The following is a 24,832-nucleotide window of genomic DNA, read 5'->3' as shown; positions in this document are numbered from 1 at the left end:
AATTGGTTATATAATACAATGAAATATATTTTATGTAATTAGACCCAGTTTTATTTATTAGAACAAGAAGTACAAAGGGAAGGGCGGAATGGGGCTGGGGGGAGGCAAAGAAGCCCTGAAGGTAAGGAGCTTCAGCCCACTTGTCATGTTTTCTGAGGAAGTCATCAAGATCAATAAGAATAGTAAGATCAAAAGTATCAAACTCAGGCCAGTAGTAGCCATTATGTAAAGAATACTGTGGCCAAATTTGAACAGAGAGCCAGAGTACTGTGGCAGGCAGGAGCTCAAGAAGTTTGAGTTCCTTTAAATTAGCCTTGAGACATGTCAATGAGTGTCTTTTGGAACAGATAATTTGGAGCCCATTTTGAAGGACATGAACTAGAACTAGAGTGGCCAATCCTGCCACTAGGGACATCTCCCACGCTTAGGAAGGGCAAACAAAACCCAAGGATTAGAAGGTTGTGTCCAGGGGCTGGAGAGATGGCTTAGCAGTTAAACACTTGCCTGTGAAGCCTAAGAACCCCAGTTCGAGGCTCGATTCCCCAGGACCCACGTTAGCCAGATGCACAAGGGGGGGGGTATCTGGAGTTCGTTTACAGTGGCTGGAGGCCCCGACGTGCCCATTCTCTCTCTGTGTGTGTCTCTCTCTCTGCCTCTTTCTCTCTCTGTCTGTCACTCTCAAATAAATAAATAAATATAAACAAAAGAATTTTTAAAAAGAAGGGTGTGTCCCTGCACTTGTAATGCTTGCGGCGTCCCCATGGAAAGATACGTGCGAGGCTCCCAGAGTCTCCTGGAGTTTCTAAGGTCTGAGATGGAGCACCTCCACCCCAGACCGCGTACAAACACCTTGTCCTGAAGTTGTAATTTGATGAGGGTGTGGATGCAGCAGATCACATAGTGAGAGGCCTCTAGTCTGCAGTTCAAAAGTCTGGTGAGGGAAGGTGAAAAGAAGAAAAGGAAGAATCCCCTAGGTATCAAGCTGGAAAGACTGGAGGTTTTAGGTCACAGGCGGCTGGTTAGTTCAAAGTAGTGAGCACAGTGAGTTTTGTGCCCTGGAGGGAGTGAAACATTGGCAGGGAGGTAGAGAGGAGAGAGAAAGAAAGGAAGGGCATGGCCCGAAAGCCCCAGAGGGCTCTGATCCAAGTCATGACACCAGAATGTAAGGAAAGTGTAAGAGAAAAGCAAAAGAGAACACTGGACTTATCTGTACAACAGACTGTTTATTGAGAGAAGCAGCGAGGGGCAGCAGCCTTCTCACAGGATGAAGGCTGAAACCTTGAGCTGGGGTTCATACTTATAAGGAGGAGCCTAAGAAACAGACTGTACCAGGTGCAGTTGATAAGACAATCATAGCTCTTTGTGTCCTTGTTCAGAATAGGCTTCTTCAGCCAAGATTGTCTAAGGGAGGGTACTCAGATGGTTTCTGGTCCTTCAAGGCCATCTGAGCTTAAAGGGAGTCCATCAATCAGGAAAGGTGTCAAACTTAATGAGGCCAAATACCTCTGTGACTTCTTTTTCTTTTTTTTTTCTTTCTTTTTTTAAATTTTTATTAGCATTTTCCATGATTATAAAAAAGTATCCCATGGTAATTCCCTCCCCCCCACACTTTCCCCTTTGAAATTCCATTCTCCATCATATTTTTCCTTAATTAAAAATATATTTATGTATTTATTTGAGAGCGTAAGAGAGAGAGAATGGGTGCACCAGAGCTTCTAGCCATTGCAAACAGATGAATGTGCCACCACATGCATGGGTTCTGGGGAATCAGATCAGGGTCCTTAGGCTTCGCAGGCAAGCACCTTAACCACTAAGCGATCTTTCCAGCCCCTAAGACTTGGGTTTTATTCCTACCTAACAACTGGGAATAAGGCTAATAGAAAGCTCAGATTTTTTTTGTTTTGTTTTGTTTTGTTTTTTGTTTTTTAGAGGTAGGGTCTCATTTTAGCCCAGGCTGACCTGAAATTCACTCTGTAGTCTCAGGGTCTCAAAGTCATGGCAATCCTCCTACCTCTGCCTCCCGAGTGCTGAGATTAAAGGCAAGTGCCACCATGCCTGGCTAAACTCAGACTCTTCAGGGGTGTTATCCTCAATAAAAAAAGCACACTAGAGCCAGACATGGTGATGCATGCCTTTAATCCCAACACTCGGGAAGCAGAGGTAGGAGGATTGCTGTGAGTTTGAGGCTGCCCTGAGACTACATAGTGAATTCCAGGTCAGCCTGGGCTAGAGCGAGACCCTACCTTGGCAGTGGGGAGAAAGAAAGAAAGAAAAAAGAAACAACCCCAGGGAGCCCAAAACAACCTTCCCTATCTCACACTGAGATCTGATGACAATGAAGGGGATGCCTCTAGATTCATAATCAAAGGCTTGGCCTCACCTGGTTTAGGGTTCAAACTGATGCCATCTTCATGGTTTCATTTGTGTTGTTGTTTGGCCTGGTGACTGAACGCAGGGCCTTGCACATGTCAGACAGACATTCTACTCCAGAACTGTATCCCCACTCCGTCTTCATGAGGTCCAGGAAACCCAAACAACGTGGTCCAGGGTCAGTAACAGGCTTGGAGTGTTGCTGACCGACCTGCAAGCCTCTGAGGAGGCTGTGTTAGTTTCCCATTACTGGAATGAAATATCTGAGATGACTGACTTGTAAAGAGAAAAATGATTAACTTTTGATTTTTTTTAATTTTAATTAATTAATTCCCCCCCCCCAAAGGGCCTCATGTGGCCCAGACTGGCCTAGAACTTGATATGTAGCTAAGGATAACCATGAACTCCTGATCCTTCTGCCTCTACCTCCCAAGTGCTAGAATTACAGGTGTGTGCTACTGTAGTAGGCTGAAATTGTTCTTTTGAACCATGTGTGATAGTACATAACTATACTCTCAGCATTTGGGAGGCTGAGGCAAGAGGATTCGGAGTTCAAGGCCAGCCTAGGCTACATAGTTTGACCCTGTCTTTATTTTATTTTATTTTTTTTTTTTGAGGTAGGGTCTCACTCTGGTCCAGGCTGACCTGGAATTAACTCTGTAGTCTCAGGGTGGCCTTGAACTCATGGTGATCCTCCTACCTCTGCCTCCCGAGTGCTGGGATTAAAGGCGTGCGCCACCATGCCCGGCCGACCCTGTCTTTAAAAGGGGGGGAGGAGGGAGCTGGACAGATGGCTTAGCAGTTAAGGCATCTGTTGGTAAAGCCAAAGGATCCAGATCTGATTCCCCAGGACCCACGTAAAGCCAGCTGCAAAGGTGACACATGCATCTGGAATTTGTTCGCAGTGGCTACAGTTCTAACATGCCCATTTTCTGTCTCTCTCAAATAAATAAATAAAATTTAAAAAGGGGAGGAGGGAGCTAGAGAGATAGTTTAGCAGTTAAGGCACTTGCTAGCAAAGCCAAATGACCTAGGTTTGATTCTCCAGGTCACACTTAAGCCAGATGCACAAGGTGGCACATGCATCTGGAGTTCATTTGCAGCAGCTGGAGGCCCTGGTGCGTTCATTCTCTCTCTCCCCTGTCTCTCTTTCTGCCTCTTTCTTTCTCTCTCAAATGAATACAAAACACTTTTTTTTTTTTTTAAAAGAAAGGGTAGGAGAAGGCTGGAGAGAAGGCTTAGAGGTTAAGGCACTTGCCTGTAAAGCCAAAGGATCCAGATTCAATTCCCCAGGACCCATGTAAGCCAGAAGAGTTCATTTGCACAGATTGGAGGCCCTAGCATGCCCATTCTCATTCTCTCTATAAATAAATAAATAAAAATAAAATATTTGTAAGGGTAGGAGGGGCTGGAGAGATGACTCAGTATTAAAGGCACTTGCTTGCAAAACCTGGTGATCCAGGTTTCATTCCCCAGTGCCTACATAAAGCCAGATGCACAAAGTGGCACATGTGTCTAGAATTCATTGGCAGTGGCAGGAGGCCCTAGTGTGCCCTCTCTTTCCCTCTCAAATAAAAATAAAATTAGAAAAATAGCTAGTCATGGTGGCACACACCTTTAATCCCAGCCTGCAGGAGGCAGAGGTAGGATGATGGCCAGGAGTTGGAAGCCACCTTGAGACTACATAATTAATTCCAGGTCAGCCTGGGCTAGAGTGAGATGCTACCTCAAAAAACCACTATATATATATACATAATTTAAGAAATATAAACTTACTTATTGGTGCCTCACACCTTTAATCTCAGCAGTCAGGAGAATGAGGTAGGAGGATTTCTATGAGTTCAAGACTAGCCTGGGCTACAGTAAAAACCTGCCTCATAAAACCCAAAAGAGCCAGATGTGTTGGCACACGTCTTTAATCCCAGCACTTGGGAGGCAGAGGTAGGAGGATCGTTGTGAGTTCAAGGCCAGCCTGAGACTACCGAGTGAATTCCAGGTCAGCTACAGTGAGACCCTACCTCAAAAAAAAAGACATTTATTTATTTTTTAATAGGGGTTTTGTTTATTTTTATTTATTTGAGAGTGACAGACAGAGAGAAAAAGAGGCAGCTAGATAGAGAATGGGTGTGCCAGGGCCTCCAGCCACTGCAAACGAATTCCAGATGCATGCACCACCTTGTACATCTAGCTAACATGGGTCCTGGGGAATCAAGCCTCAGCGGGGGTCCTTATGCTTCACAGGCAAGTGCTTAACTGCTAAGCCACCTCTCCAGCCCCCAAAAGTGAAAAAAGGCTGGATGTGGTGGCACACGCCTTTAATCCTAGCACTTGGGAGGCAGAGGTAGGATTGCTGTGAGTTTGAGTCCACCCTGAGACTACATAGTGAATTCCAGGTCAGCCTGAGATACAGTGAAACCCTACCTCAAAAAACAAAAAAGCAAAAACAAAACACCTCAAATAATAAAATTAAATAATTAAAAAATGAAAAACTAAAACAACCCTCTACCCCTACCCCCCAAAAAAGAAAAGGAAGATGACATGTATACACCCATGCAGGCATTATCTAGTCAACCACTCATTCACAGAGCCCCTCACCCACCTATCCATTCTCCCACCCACCCATCTACCCATCATTACCTGCCATTCCAGTGTCACAGCTAGAGACTCCAGAAAGAGCATCAGGTTCAACTCTGAGCTTTTGTTGTACAGAAAAAGACTGTGATGCCTAAAACTATAGAAACCACTTTTCTGAAGTCTCCAAGTGGATGATGACAGAGCCATATCAAAAGCCAGAGTCGGGCTAGAGAGATGGCTCAAAAGCTAAGACATTTGCCTGCAAAGTCTAATGACGGGAGTTCAATTCCCAAGTGCCCATGGACAAACAGATGCACAGTGGTGCACGCATCTGGCGGTTGTGCAGCAGCTAGAGGTCCTGGCACGCCCATTCTCTCTCTCTCTCCCTCTTCTCTCTCTCTCTTTCTGCTTGCAAATAAATAAATAATGTTTTCTAAAAAGTCAGAGCCCTGACGGGCATGGTGGCACACACTTTTAATTCCAATACTAGGGTGGCCAAGGTAGGAGGACTGATATGAGTTCGAGGCCAACCTGATACTACAGAGTGAATTCCAGGTCAGGCTGGGCTAGAGCGAGACTCTATCTTGAAAAAACCAAAATAGCAACAGCAGTAAAATATATACATTTTTATATTATTTTATGTTTTATATTATTATATAATATTTATATATCTCCAGAGCCTTGCTGGGTTTCCCTTCCACCCCATGCTGCCTCCTCAGAGCATTTGGCAAGGAGACATCTAACTATTCACTCCTCATGTGTATGGTCCCTACAGCCCAGTGCTGTCAGCTGGTGGTGACAAGGAGAATGGATGTAGTTCCCCTGCTCATGAGTCACAGAGGACAGGAACTGTCCCTCCCTTCTTTCTTTCCTTCCCTCCCACCCTCTCTCCCTTCCTTCCTTTGTGATAGGGTCTCATTATGTAGCCCAGGCTGGTCTTGAACTTGGGATCCTCTTGCCTCAGCCTAATAAGCGCTGGGATAAAAGGTGTGCCCACCACCCCTGGCTCTTTTCCTTTCCTTTTGTTTTGAGATAGGGTCTCCCTTTAGCCCAGTCCAACCTGGAACTCACTCTGCGAGTAAGTGCCTTTAACTGCTGAGCCATCTCTCCAGCCCCTGACCAATTCACCCTATAGCCCCCAAGATGGCCTCTAACACATGGCCATCCTCCTTCCTCAGTCTCCCCAGTGCTGGGATTAAAGGCAAGTGCCACAGCCACCACCCTTCCTTGACTTTTAACAAAGAAAAGACAATGTGAGGTCAGTGCTTCCAGTACGCAACAATGTCTCCTTGGAACTACATTGTCTACCTTGTATTTATTTTCAGGTTTTATGTTTGACTAATGGCAAATGATAGGGATTTTCCATTTCTAGAAGCCATACAAAAAGATTCCTTTAAAAACAATTTATTAAGCAAACAGTGAGCCAATTTAAGTAAACACATAAAGTACATCATAATAAGCTGGTAGAGTGAAATGGCAAAACTGTTCAGATCCATGACACAACTTTGGGAAATCTGTTTCCTAGGGAGTGGAAACTCCTTTGTTCTCCTCACTCCCGGGGTCTTCTCCTGTAGGGGAAGTCACCTAGTAGGTACATAGGATTTGGGGTTTCATTCCTGTGGATTGGATAATTTTAAGCAAGTTCCTCTTGTGACAGACAAACCTGTCTCTGGACCACTCCAGCAAGTTGGAAGGGAAGACGGCCAGGGGCAGTGGTCAGGGTCAGGGGAGCTGCCCTTCACTGGAACAATTCTCATGATCTCACTGGATCAAACTCAGTCTGTCTGGCCCATGCTTTCCTCGCCATGCACTTGTAAGATCCTGAGTCCTAAGACGTGAGCAACCACGAGGATGCGCAGAGGAGCCTGCTGGAGGTCTCTGAGGGCATGTTTCAACTCCAAGCAAGAGAGGGGCCTCTTCAGCTGGGCTCAGCAAATTCCTTGTTGCTATGTGGTGGTCAAAGTCACGGTTTGTATGTAATAGAAGACTCCTCTGTCAGTTCTTGTCCCCTGCATTTTCTTGGAAGACCTCACGGTGGTGGAGGTGACAGCGGCTGGGACAGAGGTCAGTGGCTCAGGGAATCTGGATTCTTGCCATCTCTTGCCCACACTGGTCCTTGTCATCGCAGTATCTAGGCCTTTGGTCAGCATTCCGTGCAGGATCCTTCTGTTCTGATATCGGCATCTTAGCCATTTCCTGCCCGGCTTTGTTGTTGAGTTCTTGCATCTCCTGGAATGCCATCTTGGAACCTTCTGGCTCAGAGCCAGCTCTGCCAATCTCTGAGCCACAGTCTAGGCCGTGGACCAATCCCGAGGCTAGAGCCTGGGGTCTCACAGCAGTTCTGAGGTGTCAAGCCCAGACCACCGGCCCAGGAGGTTCAGAAGCCCACACTGGTCCGACCTTCCCGCCTCCAGAACGCAGAGATCTGCTCCAGTGTGACCCGAGGCTGGAGACCCCAGTCTGGCTCAGGGCTCCCTGGCCTCAGCCTCCAGGCCTGGGGGCTCCCAAGCTGCGCATCGTCCTCCGGCCTCTGCTCAGGCCCGACCCAGCTCACCAGGCCTGCAGCAGCGGGCCTCTCTTCCCCTGCCTGCGGTCTCCAGAAGGTACTTCTTGGGGGTGCTTCAGCGGGGGTGTGGGGAACCAAGGAGCTGGGGGCAGACTGTGCGGCTGAAGGGACTAAAGGCGCGGGTGGGGCAGTGGCTCGGCCCTCCAAGGTGCCCCCAGGGGCGGGGGGGTCCGGGGCTCGGTCCATCAGCAGGGGCACGGAGGAGCCGTACCAGTCCTCGGAGCGCTCCCTGCTGGTGCCCGTGGGTTCGATCCACAGCTCTCCTCCCGGCCGCCAGACCAGGGTGGGCGCGTGCTGGCGGGGCTGCGGGCGCAGGGAGCTGCGGAAGAGGCGCTCGGCCAGCACTGCGGTAGTTACGATGAAGAAGGCGGCCAGGGAGGCCAGGGCCAGCATGATGGGGATGCAGGGGCCACAGGGCAGCGGGGGCCACAAGGCTCCCTCGGCGGCAGGTAGCCCCTCCGTGTGCCCCGGCTGCTCGGGAATGGAAGGCATCTGGGAGATAGAGGGGTGAGGAGAGGAAAGGGACATGAGGTGAGGATGGGTCAGGGGTGGCAGGATGGAGACAAGAGAGGCAGCAAGAAAGGGACGGCGGAAGGGAGTCTTCAGCGGCTTGAGGAACCAAGGAGCTCCGGGAGGCCTGGAGGCCCTTTTCCCCTCCCAGGCCGCGGGGCGCCACAGACCAAAGGCCTAGGATCTTGCTCCTGCCCAGAGAGGAAGTGGGGAGAGAGGAAGCACGAGAGCACCTCCCTTCCTGACCCCTCTCTTACACGTACACCATCTCAGCTGCCTGTTTGCCCCTTGCCACGCTCCCTGGGGCGCCCTCCTGTTGGCTCTGGTCTGCCAACTCTGCACCTGTCCCAGCCTATCCGGTTTTGTTTGTCTCCACCCACATCTGTGACCCCACTCACAATCTGCGGAGGCTTCGGCACCCCTCTCCTGCCTTAGGTCAGCCTTTCTTCAGTTTCTCCGTCTTCAGAGCTGTCCTTCTCTGCATGCTGGGACAGTGCAGGCGGCTGTCCCAACGGGTTGGAGGGCTGGCCTCAGATAAAGGCGGAAGGATGGCTACCACCTATTGCTGGGCGACTGTGCCCCAATTCTGCCTACCCCCGTGGAGTGTTTCCAAGGCAACCTGAGAGGATGTGGTCACTGTGGCGAGAAAGCGTTTCCTGCCTAAGGTGGGGCCAGATGGGCAGCAGCTCCGTTGAACTCAGTCTCAGCCCAGGAGAACGATGTTCAGGGCATCCTCTGCTTGGTTCTTTGAAGTCGCCCCATCCCTCTCCTGTTTTGTAGTGACTAGAGGCCCTGGTGTGCCCATTTTTTTTTTCTCTCTCTCCTTGTCTCTCTGTTCCTTTCTCTCTCTAGTTTCTCTCCCAAATAAATAAATAAAAATAAAAATAAAAATATACTTTAAAAAGAACAGGGGGCTGGAGAGATGACTTAGTGATTAAGAGCTTGACTGTGAAGCCTACGGACCGCAGTACGAGGCTCGATTCCCCAGGACCTACGTTAGCCAGATGCACAAAGGGGCGCACGCTTCTGGAGTTTGTTTGCAGTGGCTGGAGGCCCTGGCACACCCATTTTCTCTCTCTCTGTCTCTTTCTCTCTCTGTCGCTCTCAAATAAATAAAAACAAACAAACAAAAAACCAGGGTCTAGAGCTGAGTAGATAGCTCAGCAGTGAAAGGCACTTGCTTGGAAAACTTGGTGACCTGAGTTTGATTCCCCAGCACCTATGTAAAGCCAGGGCTCATGGGATAGCTAGATTGGCAATCATTTGTGGTAGCGAGGAACTTTGTCTCAAGGAAGGTGGAAGGAGAGCACAGACGCTTCACTGTTGTCCTCTGACCTTCACAGCTTGCAAGAAGTAAATAAATATTAAAAAGTAAAATAAAATAAAATAAAATAAAATAAAATAAAAAAAAAGTAGTTGTGGTCCGCAATTGGGCATAGTAGCAAATGCCTGCACTTGGGAGGCTGAGGCAGGAAGATCACAGGTTCCAGGACAACCTAGGCTACATAGTAAAACCCTCTTTTCTTAAAAACAATAGCAAAATCCACATATTTAGGCCACATCCCAGGGACCAGGCTTGCGTAAGGTATTCCAGGTGATTCTAACATGTAGCCCAGATCAAGAACCACTGCTCTGCTGGGGGTGGTGGCCCACGCCTTTAATTCCAGCACTGGGGAGGCAGAGGTTGGAGGATCGCCTTGAGTTTGAGGCCACACTGAGAATACGCAGTGAATTTCAGGTCGGTCTGGGCTAGAGTGAGACCCTACCTCACAAAACCAATAAGTAAATAAAATAAAGAACCACTGCTAGCCGGGCGTGGTGGCGCACACCTTTAATCCCAGCACTCAGGAGGCAGAGGTAGGAAGATTGCCATGAGTTCAAGGCCACCCTGAGATGACACAGTTAATTCCAGGTCAGCCTGGACCAGAGTGAGATACTACCTTGAAAAACCAAAAAAAAAAAAAAAAAAAAAAAAAAAAAAAGAACCACTGTTATAACCTGTATTTTCTGGGAGTCCAACAAATTCTGCTCTGTTGGATTATTTGACCTGCATCTCTATTTGAGGAACTGTCTTTCCTGAGCTGTTGACTTTCTAGCAGGACTTCCCCTACCTTCCCAGCCTTCCACATACACCTAGTTTCAAGTTCCTGGGCTGAACGCTTTACTTTTGTTGGGTTTTTCCCTCTTTCCTTTGGATGATGATGAGGAAGAAGATGATGATGATTATTTTAGTGACAGGATCTCTAGCCCAAACTGGCCTTAACTTACCATGTTAGCCAAGGATGACCTTGAACTTGTTTCCCTCCTGCCTCTACCTCCATGTGCTGGGCTTTTAGGCATTCCCCACCATGCCTGGCTCTGACTTGTGACTAATAACTTCATGTATATAATCCTTTGACTCTTTCCTAGCTTCCAGAGCAGACTTGCAAGTTAAATCCCATGGACAACTCAAAGTAAATAAGCAGGAAGAGGCTCATAGTCCCCCAAAACAGCTTTAAACATTCATTTTATTGGGGGGCAGAGGGAGTGTTGGAGGTAGGGTTTCACTGCAGCTCAGACTGACCTAGAATTCACTGTGTAGTCTCAGGGTGACCTTGACATCTCGGTGATCTTCCTACCTCTGCCTCCCAAGTGCTGGGATTAAAGATTAAAGGCATATGCCCATGCTGATGAACTTTTTGTTTTAAATAATTTATTTATTTTGAGAGAAAAAGAGGGGGGGTGGGGGAGAAAACGGGCATGTCAGGGCCTCAAGCTTCTGCAGACAAACTCCATATGCATGTGCCACCTTGAGCAACTGGCTTATGTGGGTCCTGGGGAATCAAACCTGGGTCCTTTGGCTTTGCAGACAAATGTTTTAACTGCTAAGCCATCTCTCCCGCCCTAAATATGTTTCTTTCCCCCCTTTAAAAATATTTTATTTATTTATTTATTTAAGAGAAAGAGGCAGAGAAAGAGAGAGAGAGAGACAGGGACAGAAAGAATGGGCACACCAGGGCCTCTAGCTGCTACAAACAAACTCCAGACACATGCACCACCTTGTGCATCTGGCTTTATGTGGATACTGGGGAATCAAACCTGGGTCCTTTGGCTTTGCAGGCAAATGCCTTAGCCATTGAGCCTTCTTTCCAGCCCAAGATTCTTTTTTTAAAAAAATTATTTTTACTTATTTATTTGAGAGAGAGAAAGAGGCAGAGAGAAACAGAAAGAATGGGCACATCAGGGCTTCTAGCCAACTCCAGATGCATGCACCACCTTGTGCATTTGGCTTATGTGGATCCTGAGGAATCAAACCAAAGTCCTTTGGCTTTGCAGGCAAGTGCCTTAATCACTAACTGCTAAGCCATCTCTCCAGCCCCCAGCATTCTTTTTTTTTTTTTTTTTTTTGAGGTAGGGTCTTACTCTAGTCCAGGCTGACCTGGGATTCACTCTGTAGTCTCAGGGTGGCCTTGAACTCATGGTGATCCTCCTACCTCTGCCTCCCAAATGCTGGGATTAAAGGCGTGTGCCACCACACCTGCCTTCTTCAATATATGTATGTATGTATGTATATACATATATATACATATGTATATATAAATATAAATATATATATATATATATATATATATATATATATATATATATATATCAAGGAGAGAGAGAATAAATGGGTGCACCAGAGCCTCTAGCAACTGCAAACCAACTCCAGATACCTGCACTGCCCTGTTCATCTGCTTTAACATGGGTGCTGGGGAATCAAATCCAGGTTGTTAGTCATTCCAGGCATGTGCCTGAACCACTTAGCCATCTCTCCAGTCCCCAAACAGCTTTAGAGGTGGGCTTGGTGGTGTTCATCTATAATCCCAGCACTGAGATAGCTAAAGCAGTAGAATCATGAGCTCAAGGCCAGCCTGGCCTACAGTGCAAGACCCTGTCCAAAAAGACATTTTAAAAAATTTATTTTTCTTTTTTCCAAGGTAAGGTCTCACTGTAGCCAAGGCTGACCTGGAATTCACTCTGTATTCTCATGGTGACCTTGAACTCACAGTGTTCCTCCTACCTCTACCTCCCAAGTGCTGGGATTAAAGGTATGTGCCTCCACACTTTTATTTTCCTTTTTTATTTATTAGAGAGAGAGAGAGAGAGAGAGAGAGAGAGAGAGGGAGAGGGAGGGAGGGAGAGAATGGGCATGCCAGGGCCTCTAGCCACTGCAAACGAACTTCAGATACATGTGCTACCATGTGCATCTGCCTTACATGGGTTCTGGGGAATTGAACCTGGGTCCTTAGGTTTTGCAGGCAAGTGCCTTAACTACTAAGTCATTTCTCCAGCCCAGAAGTATTTTTTCTGAGGATGGTAAGACTGATAAAAAAGGCCTATTCAAAAATAGTTTTATTATTTTATTGCGGACATGGTGGCACACATCTTTAATCCCATCACTTGGGAGACAGAGGTTCAAGACCAGCCTGGGACTACAGAGTGAGTTCCATGTCAGCCTGGGTTGGAGCAAGACCCTACCTTGAAAAGCAAACAAAAACTACAACAACAAAATGGTTTTATTATTTTTAAAAAGTATTTATTTATTTGCACGTGTGTGTGTGTGTGTGTGTGTGTGTGTGTATGTGTGTGTGTGTTCATCAGGGTCCCTTGACACTGAAAAAAAAGGCTTTATGTGGGTGGCTGGGGAACTGAGTCCATGCAGGTAAGCTTTGCAAAGCAAGCACCTTTAACTGCTATACCATCTCCCCAGCCCTAAGTTTTTAAAAACGTATTTTATTTTTTATTTATTTGAAAGAAAGAGAAAGACAGGTAGATAGAGAAAGAGAGAGAGAGAGAGAGAATGGTGCACCAGGGCATGCATCTGGCTTATGTGGGAAATTGAGCCAGAGTCTTTTGACTTTGCAGGCAAGCACCTTAACCACTAAGCAATCTTTCCAGCACCTCAAGTTTTATTATTTGTTGTACAGTACATTTTTGTACTTTTTGATGTCTGTGTAATATTTGATAATGGATGGCTTAGCAGTTAAAGTGTTTGCCTGCAATGCCTAAAGACCTGGGTTTGATTCCCAAGTACCCACATAAAGCTAGATACATAAAATGGTGCATGCACTTGGAGTTGATTTGCAGTGGCTGGAGACCCAGGCACATTCATTCTCTCTCTCCTTGCAAGTAAATTGATAAAATATATTTTTTAATTGGGGGGTTGAAGAGATGTCTTAGCAGCTAAGGCACTTGCCTACAAAGCCAAAGCATCCAGGTTTGATTTCCCAGCACCCACATAAGCCAGATGCACCAGGTGGCACATGTATCTGGAGTGTTTTCAATGGCTAGAGGCCTTGGCATGCCTATTTGTGGTGGTTTGATTCAGGTGTACCCCATAACCTTAGGTGTTCTGAATGTTAGGTCCCAGCTGATGGACATTTGGGAATTAATGCCTCCTGGAGGCGGTATATTGTTGGGGGTGTGCTTATGGGTGTTATAGCAGTGTCCCCTTGCCAGTATTAGGCACACTCTCCTATCCTGTTGTCCATCTGATGTTGGCCAGGAGGTGGTGTTCACTCTCTGCTCATGCCATTATTTTCCCCTGCCATCATGGAGTTTTCCCTCTTAAACCTTCATCTCTTATCATTAACAAAAGGTTAGAATGTTACATTGGGACAAGCTCCCAAAATGGAGTCAACATGTAGTGACAGAGAGAGACATAAGGAAGTAGGTTATCCACATTCCTCAAGAAACAGTCCAGCCATTATCCCTTCCTTGCCTAACAATACCCCCAGGTCATGGTTTCCTGCCCCCTTATCTGGTAAGTCAACTGCTCGCTGTTCTGGTCTCACACCCTAGCTATTTGAATGGCTAATGGAAAGAACAAAGGAGTTCTTTTCCCTTCCTCATCTTCCCCCAACTGAAGAAGCCCTATAAAGCCCACTACCTGGAATCCGAGGTTGGCTGTGCTCCACTCTTGAGAATCAGTCCTGACAGCTTGTGTTTTTCCCAAGTAAAAGGTTTCATCTTTGCCTCAGAGTGGTCTCTGTAGTCTTGGTCACTCCCAAACCTTACACCTGGTGCCGTGACTTGGATAGAAGGCTTCCAGTTGCCCTCTTGGGTGGCCAGACCTCCTTTCCCCTGACCAGACCACCAAGCTGCCACTGATCCTCTGACAGCTTCAGACCATCTCTGCCTGACACCAGCTTTCACATCCACCACAATCTGGCCTCACTGTTTTTCCCTTTGTCTCCTCCCTCCCTGTTGGTAAGTGTCCTTCATGCACTGGCCTGCTCTCGGGTTTAATCTCTCCCCGTAGAAGCCATGCTGGTACACCAGGCCACACCCTTCAGTTGCTTTTGGACTCCAACCTCAAGTCTCAAGAAAGACACACTCTCGATACCTCGGGTCTCTTGCTCTCTGTCTACCGTAGCTTAAGGGGTGCCTTTTGGTTTGGTTGCACCATCTCAGGACACTCTCACTCTCTTCTTTCACTGCCAGCCATTTTTGCCATCCGGAGCATAGTTGCCTGCATTGCCCACTAACAGGCTAACAAGCTGACAGTTGTGACCTGTACAGCCTCTGCCCACGTAGGAGGTGCCCGCCCTGTTCACTCTGACAGGCCAGGAAGTCATATTGGTGTTCTGTGTAAACCCAGCTTAAGCTCTGGTTTATTTTTCTCTCACCCTTGTTTTGCTCTTTCCCTGTCTCCTTAAGAACTTAAAGCCTCTAGGACTCTTGGATGACATCTTATCTTTCTCTGCAACTTGGCCTGGCCACAATACAAGCTGTACAGTGGATCCAAATGGCCTGAGAATGGTACTTTTGATTTCAAATTCTCACCAATTTAACAAACTTCTGCCAATATACAGGCAAATGGTCCAAAATACCCTATATTCAAACACTTTTTCACTCTGCGTGCATGGCCTGCTCTCTGCTCTACCTGCTCTTCTCACCAGGTCTCTCTAGCCAAGGTCTCAGGAATGCGCTCTTCCTCAGCCCCTCCCCCCTGGTCATCCTCACCCTTTGCCTTTGACCCAGACACCGTAGATGACCTTGCCTCAACAGCTCCTCTGGCTCCTCCAGCTCCCTCAGCCTCTCCTGACCCCCTGCCTGATAACGAGGCTTAATTTTAGCCTCTGAAATTGTAAATAGAATAAAAATTTAAAATGCAGATGCAAAGCTTCTAAATGAATGAATGAATGTGTGAAGGGGAAATGGTTGTCTGGAGTCTACATGAAAAGTGCACTTGACAAGAATGTGTGTGTGTGAGGATGCACGTGGCTCACAGCCCTGAGGTTGCAGAATGATTTCTGTTCTCCTCCGAGCCTACTGCACAAGATGGCATAGCCAATGTTTTACTGGTGAGTGTCCCCCAGAAGGAACAGTAAAAGTAATTAAGAATTAAGACCATAGGCAAAAGAAAAAAAAAAAAAAGAGGCAAGATTTTTCTACTCTTAAAGAGTTGTAAAATAACAAAAAGCTGCCTTGTAGCCCTGAGGGAAGTCCAAAAACTCTCCTTGGAATTTAGAAAGAAAAAAAACAGGCTCTTTCTTAGCTTCCCTGCCTTGCAGAGCCAAGGGCCTGCAAGCACAGGGAATCTCGGGATCCTGGCCCAGCATGATGATGGATGAATGCCAAGTCGCTGTAAACAGACTTCTTATAAGAAGTTTGTAACTGTTTTTATGTTTACTTTATCTTTCTGTGCTTCTATGGAGCTACTAACAAACAACAGCCACAAATTTTATGCTTAAATTTAGAAGTACTCAATACTGATTTTGTAAAAAAATTTTTTTTTAAATTTCTAATAATGTAAGAATCTGCTTTCATATTTTAAAAAAAATGTGTTTCAGGAAAGTTATAAGAAACAAAATTCCAAAATCAATAAATGATAAAATCTATATGTTTATTCTGGGAAAATAGTATAAGTTAAATCTGGTCTACTCTTTCATTAAAAAAAGTTATTTCAGGGCTGGAGAGATGGCTTAGCAGTTAAGGCCCATGCCTGCAAAGCCTAAGGACCCAGGTTTGATCTCCAGGTCCCATGCAAGCCAGATGAACATGGCACATGCATCTGGAGTTCGTTTACAGTGGCTAGAGGCCCTGGTGCACCCCTCCTCCCCCTCTCTCCCTCCTTCCTTCTCTGTCTGTAATAAATAAATAAAAATAAATCTTTAAACAAGTTATTTCAAAAGGCCTTTTATTAAAAGTTTTATGGTAAGGACAATGAAAGTTTTTGTTGGTAGTTATAAGATGAACTAACTAAAAGATAAACTGTAGAGGAAAATTTAAATGTTGGAAATATTTGATGAAAAATATTGTTACAGAGTGGTTACATAGATTGTAGAATAAAAGTATGTAGATGAAGATATGAATAAAGTATGTAGATGAAGGTATGAATAAAGTATGTAGATGAAGGTATGAATAAGCTTAAATGGAATGTTAAAGACAAAGCACTTGATCAGATTACAGACCGCTTGAGATATAAAATGACAGTTTGTCTAGGATTTACATCAAACTAACAAAGGAAGGCCCTGGCTGGTAGCAGATTACTATGGTAGTCAGGCTGTAAACTTCAAACTTGAACTAATTGATGTTAACCTGGTCATAATAATGGTCATGAAAGACTGAATTTAGAGTACCCAACCAACTTCGCTAAGTTCCTACTTGTCAACCTTTTAACTAAATCTTAAAGTTAAAATTGACTCATTAATATTTAATTCTCTCCCAAGGTTATTATATCTCAAACGCTGCCTCAAAAAACTTCACAGAGAGGGCTGGAGAGATGGCTTAGCAGTTAAGTGCTTGTCTGTGAAGCCTAAGGACCCCGGTTCAAGGCTCGATTCCCCAGGACCCACGTTAGCCAGATGCACAAGGGGGCGCACGCGTCCGCAGTTCGTTTGCGCAGGCTGGAAGCCCTGACGTGCCCATTCTCTCTCTCTCCCTCTGCCTCTTTCTCTGTCTGTTGCTCTCAACTAAATAAATAAATATAACAACAAAAATATTTTTTAAAAAATTTCACAGAGAAATGATTTACTCTCTTATTCCTATTTTATCAGGTAGGTAGACCACATTTGTAGGCACTGAACAATATTTACAATTTCTAGATTAAATCAATTGCCTTAAAGTTGTTGATAAAATAGGCTCCCCTGTCTGATGCTGACTTATAATACTAGAATCTAACATTAACTCATGCCTTTTGCCTCTGTCCCTGATTACTTCTGAACTCCACCTACCCTGGCTCTAGCTCCTCCCACTTGCCTTAGAATCAGAGCTATTCCTTGGGCCCCTCCTTCCTTAGCCCTTACCATATCTCATGCAGGGATAAGTACACTGCCACCCCAATGGACTCTCAAACTTAAACTCTCTTGTGTTCCTACTCTTCCCCTGATCCCAAAATACTCCTTTTGAGTACGGCGATGCCCCTCTGCCCCCTCTCTCTTGCCCCAAGTCCTCTATCCCTCACCTCTTCCTCCCTTTATGCTTGGCGTTTTGATGTCATAGCTGTTGACAAGAGTAACAAGCTCCTTAATTCTCCCTTCTGACTTCTCAAGGGGTGCACACGGCCAATCTCCCTCACCTTCTCTATAACAGTTGTCGCCAGCAACTGCCCTGAAGCCAGCCGAATACAGGGACAGTATGAGAGAAGTCTCTGCTTCACTCAAAACCAAGTGGTAACAACACGCTACACTGGCACTGTTGATCTCACCACTCTGCCACCTCTAGCCACCATGAAACTGCCTCCTCATCACCTGTCCTGAAGAGAGACCCATCAATAGCATTATCCAGCCTCTCCCATAAGAACTCATCACCCCTATGGTCAGCATGAAAAGAATTAACCTTCATTTGTAATCATTAACAAAAGGCTGGAATGTTAGGTTGGGACAGGCTCCCAAAATGGAGTTACCAAGGACAGAAGAATGAGACAGAGAGTTACCCACATTCCTCAAGAAACTGTCCAACCAGTTTCCCTTCCTTGCCTAACAATGCCCCAGGTCACGGTTTTCTGCTCCCTTATCTGGTAAGTCAACTGCTCACCATTCTGGTCTCACACCTTAGCTATGTGAAATGGCTAATGTAAAGAACAAAGGAGTTCTTTTCCCTTCCTCACCTTCCCCCAACTGATGAAGCCCCATAAAACAGACTATCTGGGATCTCAGGTTGGCTGGGCTCCACTCTTGAGAGTCAGTCCTGGTAGCTCATGCTTTTCCCAAATAAAAGCTTTCATCTTTTCCTCAGAGTTGTTTCCATGGCCTTGGTCACTCCTGAACCTTACACCATCCATCCATCCATCCATCCATCCATCCATCCATCCATCCATCCATCCATCCATCCATCCAAAGGCCAGTGATTTGGCAGTTATCAGGTGGTAGGATACATAATGTCTGTCCCTCCCCCCTTTCATTGTTTGTTCTAAATGTGGAGAATCTCCTTCCAGGGCATACTTGTTTTTGTTTGTGCTGCTATAACAAAATACCCCAGACTGAATAACTTATAAAGAATAGGGGCTGGGTGTGCTCGCACACAGCTTTAATCCTAGAACTTGGGAAGCAGAGGTAAGAGGATTGCCGTGAGTTCAAGGCCACCCTGAGACTTATGTACTAAATTTCAGGTCAGGCTGGGCTAGAGTGAGACCCTACCTCAAAAAAAAAAAAAAAAAAAAAAAGAATAGGAATTGATTGCTCACAGTTCTAGAAGCTAGGCAGTTCAAGGTCAGCAGGCTTGGTGGCTTGTAAGGAATGCATTATAGGCTTCCAAGGTGGCCCTTGTTATTATCTACACCCATGGAGAGATACACCGTTTCTTCACAATGGGGGAAGCTGGAAGAGAAATTGGCTCGATATATTTAGCTGCATAATACCTTTTATAAAGGTATTTATCCTATTCCCAAGAGAGGAGCCCTCACAGCAAAACCAGCTCTTGAAGATTCCCCCCCCCCACCTTTTTTTTGTGAGTGAAATTCAGGTTGCTTACATGTGCATGGGTGAGGGGTTATTTAGTGGAGTATAGACAGCTTACTAATGTCTACACCACTGATCTTGGCTCCTCCTTCCCTATCAACCATTAGCTCATCTACTTAGCCTTGTACAGGAAACCACAGCTTCTATGAGTTCATGAGTATAAGGGCCATGTCATGACCAGAAGATATTATTCCACAGCATTCCTCCCCATCCTCTGGCTTTTACATTCATTCTGCCCTCTCTTCCATGAATCTCTTCCTGAATCCTGAGGGGGTGGCTTAGACGTCTTGTCTAGGGCTAGGCACACAGTTAGTTATTCTCACCACTTTGCCAGGTATGTGCCTATATTAACCTCTGTCAATAGAAACCTCTGTGAGTGAGGTTGAGGGCAGCACAGATATATGGGTATAAAGATAAATATTTAGAAGGCAACCCCTTTTTTGAGACCTTGCTGACCTTGGATTTGAGATCCTTCTGCCCCTCTCTCCCTAGTGCTGGGATTAGAAGTGTTAGCCACCATGTCTATCTGTCTCCCCCTTGAGGTTGGAATAGTTGACTCATTTTTTTTTAAAATTTATTTAGTTATTTGAGAGCATCAGACACAGAGAGAAGGACAGATAGATGGAGAGAGAGAGAGAGTGGGCGCACCAGGGCTTCCAGCCACTGCAAACGAACTCCAGACGCGTGCGCCCCCTTGTGCATCTGGCTAACGTGGGACCTGGGGAACCGAGCCTTGAACCGGGGTCCTTAGGCTTCACAGGCAAGCACTTAACCGCTAAGCCATCTCTCCAGCCCAGTTGACTCATTTTTACTTGATACCAACGTTCAGCTAAAAAGTGTGCCTTTGGAAGCCTTCTGTGACTTCTCCAAAGACTAAGAAGAGATGGAGTTCCCTCTGTGATGGGCAGAAAGGGCCTGTGAACAGGCAAGGCTTCTGAGAGTAAGTGATGCTCATCTGCTCATTCAGGATTTCCTAAGAAATGATTCCACTGCTGGGCTTGATTCCAAGAAAAGTTGTCAGAGCTGGGTGGATGGATTGGCCTGGATTTCCAAAAATAAATCAAGTTCACTAGAAAACCCATGATGCTGCAAGTGAGATTTGATACTGTTGGTGCTACCTTCTTGTTGCTGGGACAAAGCACCTGACCAAAAGCAGCTGTTGGGAGGAAAGGCTTATTTTGGCTTATAGCCTGCAGGAAAAGCTTCATGGTGTCAGGAGAAAACATGGCCTGAGTAGAGGCTGGACATTACCTCTGCCAGAGCAGGTGGAAAATAGCAACAGAAGAGTGAGCCAAACTCTGGCCAGGAGGAGTTGGCTATAACACCCTTAAACCCACCCCCAACCTCCTCCAGCAAGGCTCCAATTTCCAAACTGCCACCAGCTGGGGACAAAGCTTTCAAAACACATAAGTTTATGGAGGCATCTGATTCAAACCACCACAGACACCTGATTTTCAAATTACCAAGATGTGTTGTGGACTGGAGTGAGTCTGAGTATGTTTCTGCATCTTTGTGTGTGCATGTGAGTGTGCTTTTATGTGCCTGAGGGTGTCCAAGCCTTGGTGATACCAACAGAATGAAGTCATGTGAAGGGCAGCCATGGCTATGTGATAGAAAGGAACCTGGCAATTTCAGACTTAGAGCCCCGCTGCATTAGCCAGGCTTTTCTGTTGCTGTGACCTGATACTGGAGGAAAGCAACTTAAAGGAGGAAGGAATGGTTTTGACTCACAGTGTCAGGGGGTTCAGTCCATCATGGTTGGGAAGGTATGGACAATAGTTCACGTTGTGACAGTTCACACTCCCAGCTATAAAGAAGGGAATGCAGGAAGGGGCCAGGAAAAAAAATACAGCCTCCAAGAGTCGCTTACTTTCTTCAACTTGCCTCCACCTCTTAACCTTTCACCACCTCCCAACAACATCATCATATTATGAATCCATCAAGATATTAATCCAAAAATATTAATCCATTCATTAGAACTCTCATAATCTCTCTGTAACAGACACACCCAGAAGTATGCTTTACTTAATCTCTTAGGAGATTCTTTTTTCTACTTATGAGAGAGAGTGAGAAAATGGCATACCAGAGCCTCTGGCCACTGCAGATGAACTCTAGACACATGCGCCATCTGGCTTTACATGGGTACTGGGGAATCAAACTTGGGTTGTTAAGCTTTGCAGCCAAGTGTCCTAACCGCTGAACAATCTCTCCAGCCCTAGGTTTTATATATGTTTGAGAGAGAGAGAGAGGGCATATCAGCATACCAGGGCCTCTTGCTGCTGCAAACAAACTCCAGGTACATGTGCCACTTGGTGCACCTGGCTTTATGTGGGTACTGGGGAATCAAACCCAGACCATCAGGCTATGCAAGCAAGTACTTTAACCACTGAGCAATCTCTCTAGCCCCTCCTATGGGATTCTTTTTTTTTCAATTTTAATTTTTAAATTTTTTGAGATAGAGTCTCACTCTAACCAAGGCTGATCTGGAACTCTATACCACCAGGCTGGACTCAAACCCACAGCAATACTCCTACCTCTGCCTTCCCTAGGGGATTATTATTATCACTACTTTTTGGAGGCAGGATCTGACTCTAGTCTAGTCTAGGCTGACCTAGAATTCACTGTGTAGTCTCAGGCTATTCTGGAACTCACAGTGATCCTCCTACCTCTACCTCCTGAGTGCTGGGATTAAAGGCATGAGTCACCATGCCTGGCTTCCTAGTGGGATTCTTCTAAAAATTTTTTTTAATTAATTAACTTATTTATTTAAGGGTAGATGGACGGAGGGAGAGAATGGACACACCAGGGCCTCTAGCCACTGCAAATGAATTCCAGATGCATGCGTCACCTTGTGCATCTGGTTTACATGGGTCCTGGGGAATTGAACCTGAGTTCTTTGGCTTTGCAGGCAAGTGCTTTAACCACTAAGCCATCTCTCCAGCTCCCTATGGCGATTCTTAATCCAATTAGGTTGACAACCAAAATTGCCTATCATACCTGCCTTAAGGACTCCCCACCTGCTGAGGAAAAATGTAAATTGTCAACCTTAAGCTGAGTTTGGAACACCTTGTCTATGAGTAAAACTTAAATTCAGACAGTATTTACTGGGGATCTACTATGTCCTAGGCACCAAGATTCCAGGGAACACACAAGGAGTGTCTTGGGGGAGACTGACAAGAAACAGCAGTGATAGAGTGGTGTCTTGATTCCTAGCAACCAGCATAGCCCAAGCTCCTCTGGTCTCAGCCCAATGTAAGGATGTGAAGCTCCTCTCTGTGTGGCTTTCTTAGAAAGGCTCCCTGGGCAAGTCTGCCTGGCTTATCTAGGGGGTAGGAAGGCAGGGAAAAGCAAGCTTTTTCTGTAGCACAGCCTCTCTGAGGGACAGGTATTTCCAGACATGGAAGCCACAGTTCTGTCTAATTCAGAAGGTCCAGAAGATGGCCGGCCCAATGGCTTAGTTCTCAGAGGAACAGAAATTTGAGGGTTGGTTTTACTTACTTTCAGCCTAAAGGACTTGCTGATTGAGTCCAGGAATCTTCTTTGCTTTGTCTTGGGTCCTACCACCCCAGTCTGGCCACCCTGTGCCTTCACACAGTCCTTTTTAGCCCTAAGCTGAGGCCTAAACTCAGGCACAATTAGGAGATAACAGGACCTGATGGATTTCTGATGTCTATCAGAGAGCTGAGTATGAACAGGGGCACCCTGCCTACATGGCCACTTGTCATGGGTTAGTCATCCCAGACTCAGGATTTAAGAGGTCAGCATCTTGCCTGACACCGTGCTGTGGGGGAGATGTTGCGGGAGAAGAGGACTATCACACCCTCTCCTGATTTCTACATGTGATGGACCTGATTGGGATGGAGGTGGATGTGCTCAAGAAAACCTCAGGTTTGGTTCTTGCTGGACGTGGGGGAAGGAATCAGAAACTGCATAGGGAGCAGGGCCAGATGACAACAGCCTAGATTTCCTGCTGAGGCCCTTCCAGGAGATTGTAGATGCCCCAGTGGAGCCCCAGCCCTGTCCTCAAAGCTTGGCTGAAGGCCTCCTGGAGAAGGCTTTGCAGTTAGTGAAGAGCTTTGCTAATTGCAGCGTTGAGAGCCTGTGGGCATCACCCACAATTCAGTTGCTTATGGGTGGAAACCACATTGCAGCTAAGTGCCTGGCTAATGCCAGTGCGCCGATGAAGTGTTCTTCCTGAATATGAACACACGACAGCCTGGTATGGCTCAGGCTAGGTGACGTTTGGAGAAGTCAGTGTGGTCTGGAACTGGTGGGACACTGAAGGACCTAGAGTAATTCCCTTCACAGGGACACCCTAGATGACTGGTACCAACAGTCAGAGCCTGACTCCACAGAGAACCGGCAGAAAACTGACTGGGCAGACACTTCTCTGGCATTACTGCCCTAGGGACCTCGGTGCAGCTGAGCATGTCCTAGACAGACTTCTGAAGTCACATTTGCTTTCTTAGAGGAAAGGTTTTTTAAAATATTTTATGGAAGGAATAGGATTTATTTCAGCTCACAGATCTAGGGAGAAGTTCCATCTTTGGTGGAAGAAGCTGGCTCCCACTCATAAACCCAAGCAGAGAGAAACCACCACCAGCCAGAAAACACTGGAAGCAGCAAACACAACACAGATAGCAAGTAGGGACCCCAGAGCTCAAACCTCTCTGCATACGTTTGGGTGGGAATGCAGATCTGCCCCAGTGACACCTTAGGGCTGGGCTCCAGGATTCAGTGATACCTCCTCCAGCCAGGCTGCTAGAGACCCGTTACAAGCTTTAAAAAACAACAACAACAAAACACTTGAGCTGCCGGACTGATGTGGTGCACACTTATAATTCCAGCACTCGGGAGACAGAAGTAGGAGGATAATATTTTAGTTTTATTTATTATTTGAGAGAGAGAGAAAGAGAGAGAGAGAGAGAGAGGCAGAGAAATAATTGGCATGCATGCCAGGGCCTCTAGCCACTGAAAACAAACTCCAACACATGTGCCACCTTGTGCATCTGGCTTATGTGGGTACTGGGGAATTAAACCTGGGTCCTTGGGCTTCACAGCAAGTGCCTTAACCACTAAGCTATCTCTTCATTCCTCTATTTGTTTTGATTTGATTTTATTTGTTTGATTGATTGAGAGAGAGAGAGAGAGAGAGAGAGAGAGAGAGAGAGAGGGAGAGAAAGATTGCACTAGGGCTTTCAGCTGTTGCAAATAAACTGGCTTAGTTGGGTCCTGGGGAATCAAACCTTGGTCCTTTGGCTTTGCAGGCAAGTGCCTTAACTGATAAGTCATCTCTCCAGCCTCAGAAAGTCCCCCCCCCCCCTTTGGTTTTTCGAGGTAGGGTCTCACTCTAGTTCAGGCTGACCTGGAATTCACTGTGTAGTCTCAAGTGGCCCTGAACTCATGGCAGTCCTTCTACCTCTGCCTCCCAAGCACTGGGATTAAAGGTGTATACTACCACACCTGGAAAGACTTCTTAAAAATATATTTGTTTATTTTAGAGAAGAAGAGAGAGAGAACTGGTGTGCCAGGGCCTCAGCTTTTAAAATCCATTGCCAGATGCTTGCACCACCTAGTGGGCATGTGCAAACCTTGCACTTGCCTCACCTTTCTGCATCTGGGTCTAGAGAGTTGAACATAGATTCTTAGGCTTCAGAGGCAAGTGCCTTAACTGCTAAGCAATCTCTCCAGCCCCTGGATAGATTTTTAAAACCATTTTATGTTTAGTTGTTTATTGACAAGTTTGTTTAGAGACAGGAATTTGATATACAGCCCACATTGATCTTGAACTTGTGATCCTCCTGCTTCTACCTCCCTAAGATTACAGGTGTGTACCACAACTGGCAAGATTTTTTTGTTGTTATTGTTGTGTGTTTGTTTTTGTGGT

At 46.1% G+C, this 24,832-nt stretch overlaps 1 protein-coding gene across 1 annotated transcript; it reads right to left on the bottom strand.

The window, feature by feature from the left end:
- Positions 1-6,332: 6,332 nt before the first annotated feature.
- On the bottom strand, positions 6,333-8,618 carry C12H16orf54 (chromosome 12 C16orf54 homolog). The gene is made up of 2 exons (XM_004671077.2): positions 8,419-8,618; positions 6,333-8,002 (listed from the first exon to the last, which is right to left on the bottom strand). The coding sequence occupies exon 2, from the start codon at positions 8,000-8,002 to the stop codon at positions 7,322-7,324; it is 681 nt and encodes a 226-aa protein (XP_004671134.1). The 5' UTR covers positions 8,419-8,618; the 3' UTR covers positions 6,333-7,321.
- Between the last annotated feature and the right edge of the window lie 16,214 nt (positions 8,619-24,832).

Source organism: Jaculus jaculus, chromosome 12 (assembly GCF_020740685.1).
Source record: "Jaculus jaculus isolate mJacJac1 chromosome 12, mJacJac1.mat.Y.cur, whole genome shotgun sequence".
NCBI lineage: Eukaryota > Metazoa > Chordata > Mammalia > Rodentia > Dipodidae > Jaculus > Jaculus jaculus.
Note: the sequence above shows the minus strand (reverse complement) of the source record. Positions and strands in the feature narration are given on the sequence as shown.

What these genes read in the sequence shown, in the direction of transcription:
- C12H16orf54 (XM_004671077.2), bottom strand. Translation starts at nt 8,002, where the DNA reads ATGCCTTCCATTCCCGAGCAGCCGGGGCACACGGAGGGGCTACCTGCC.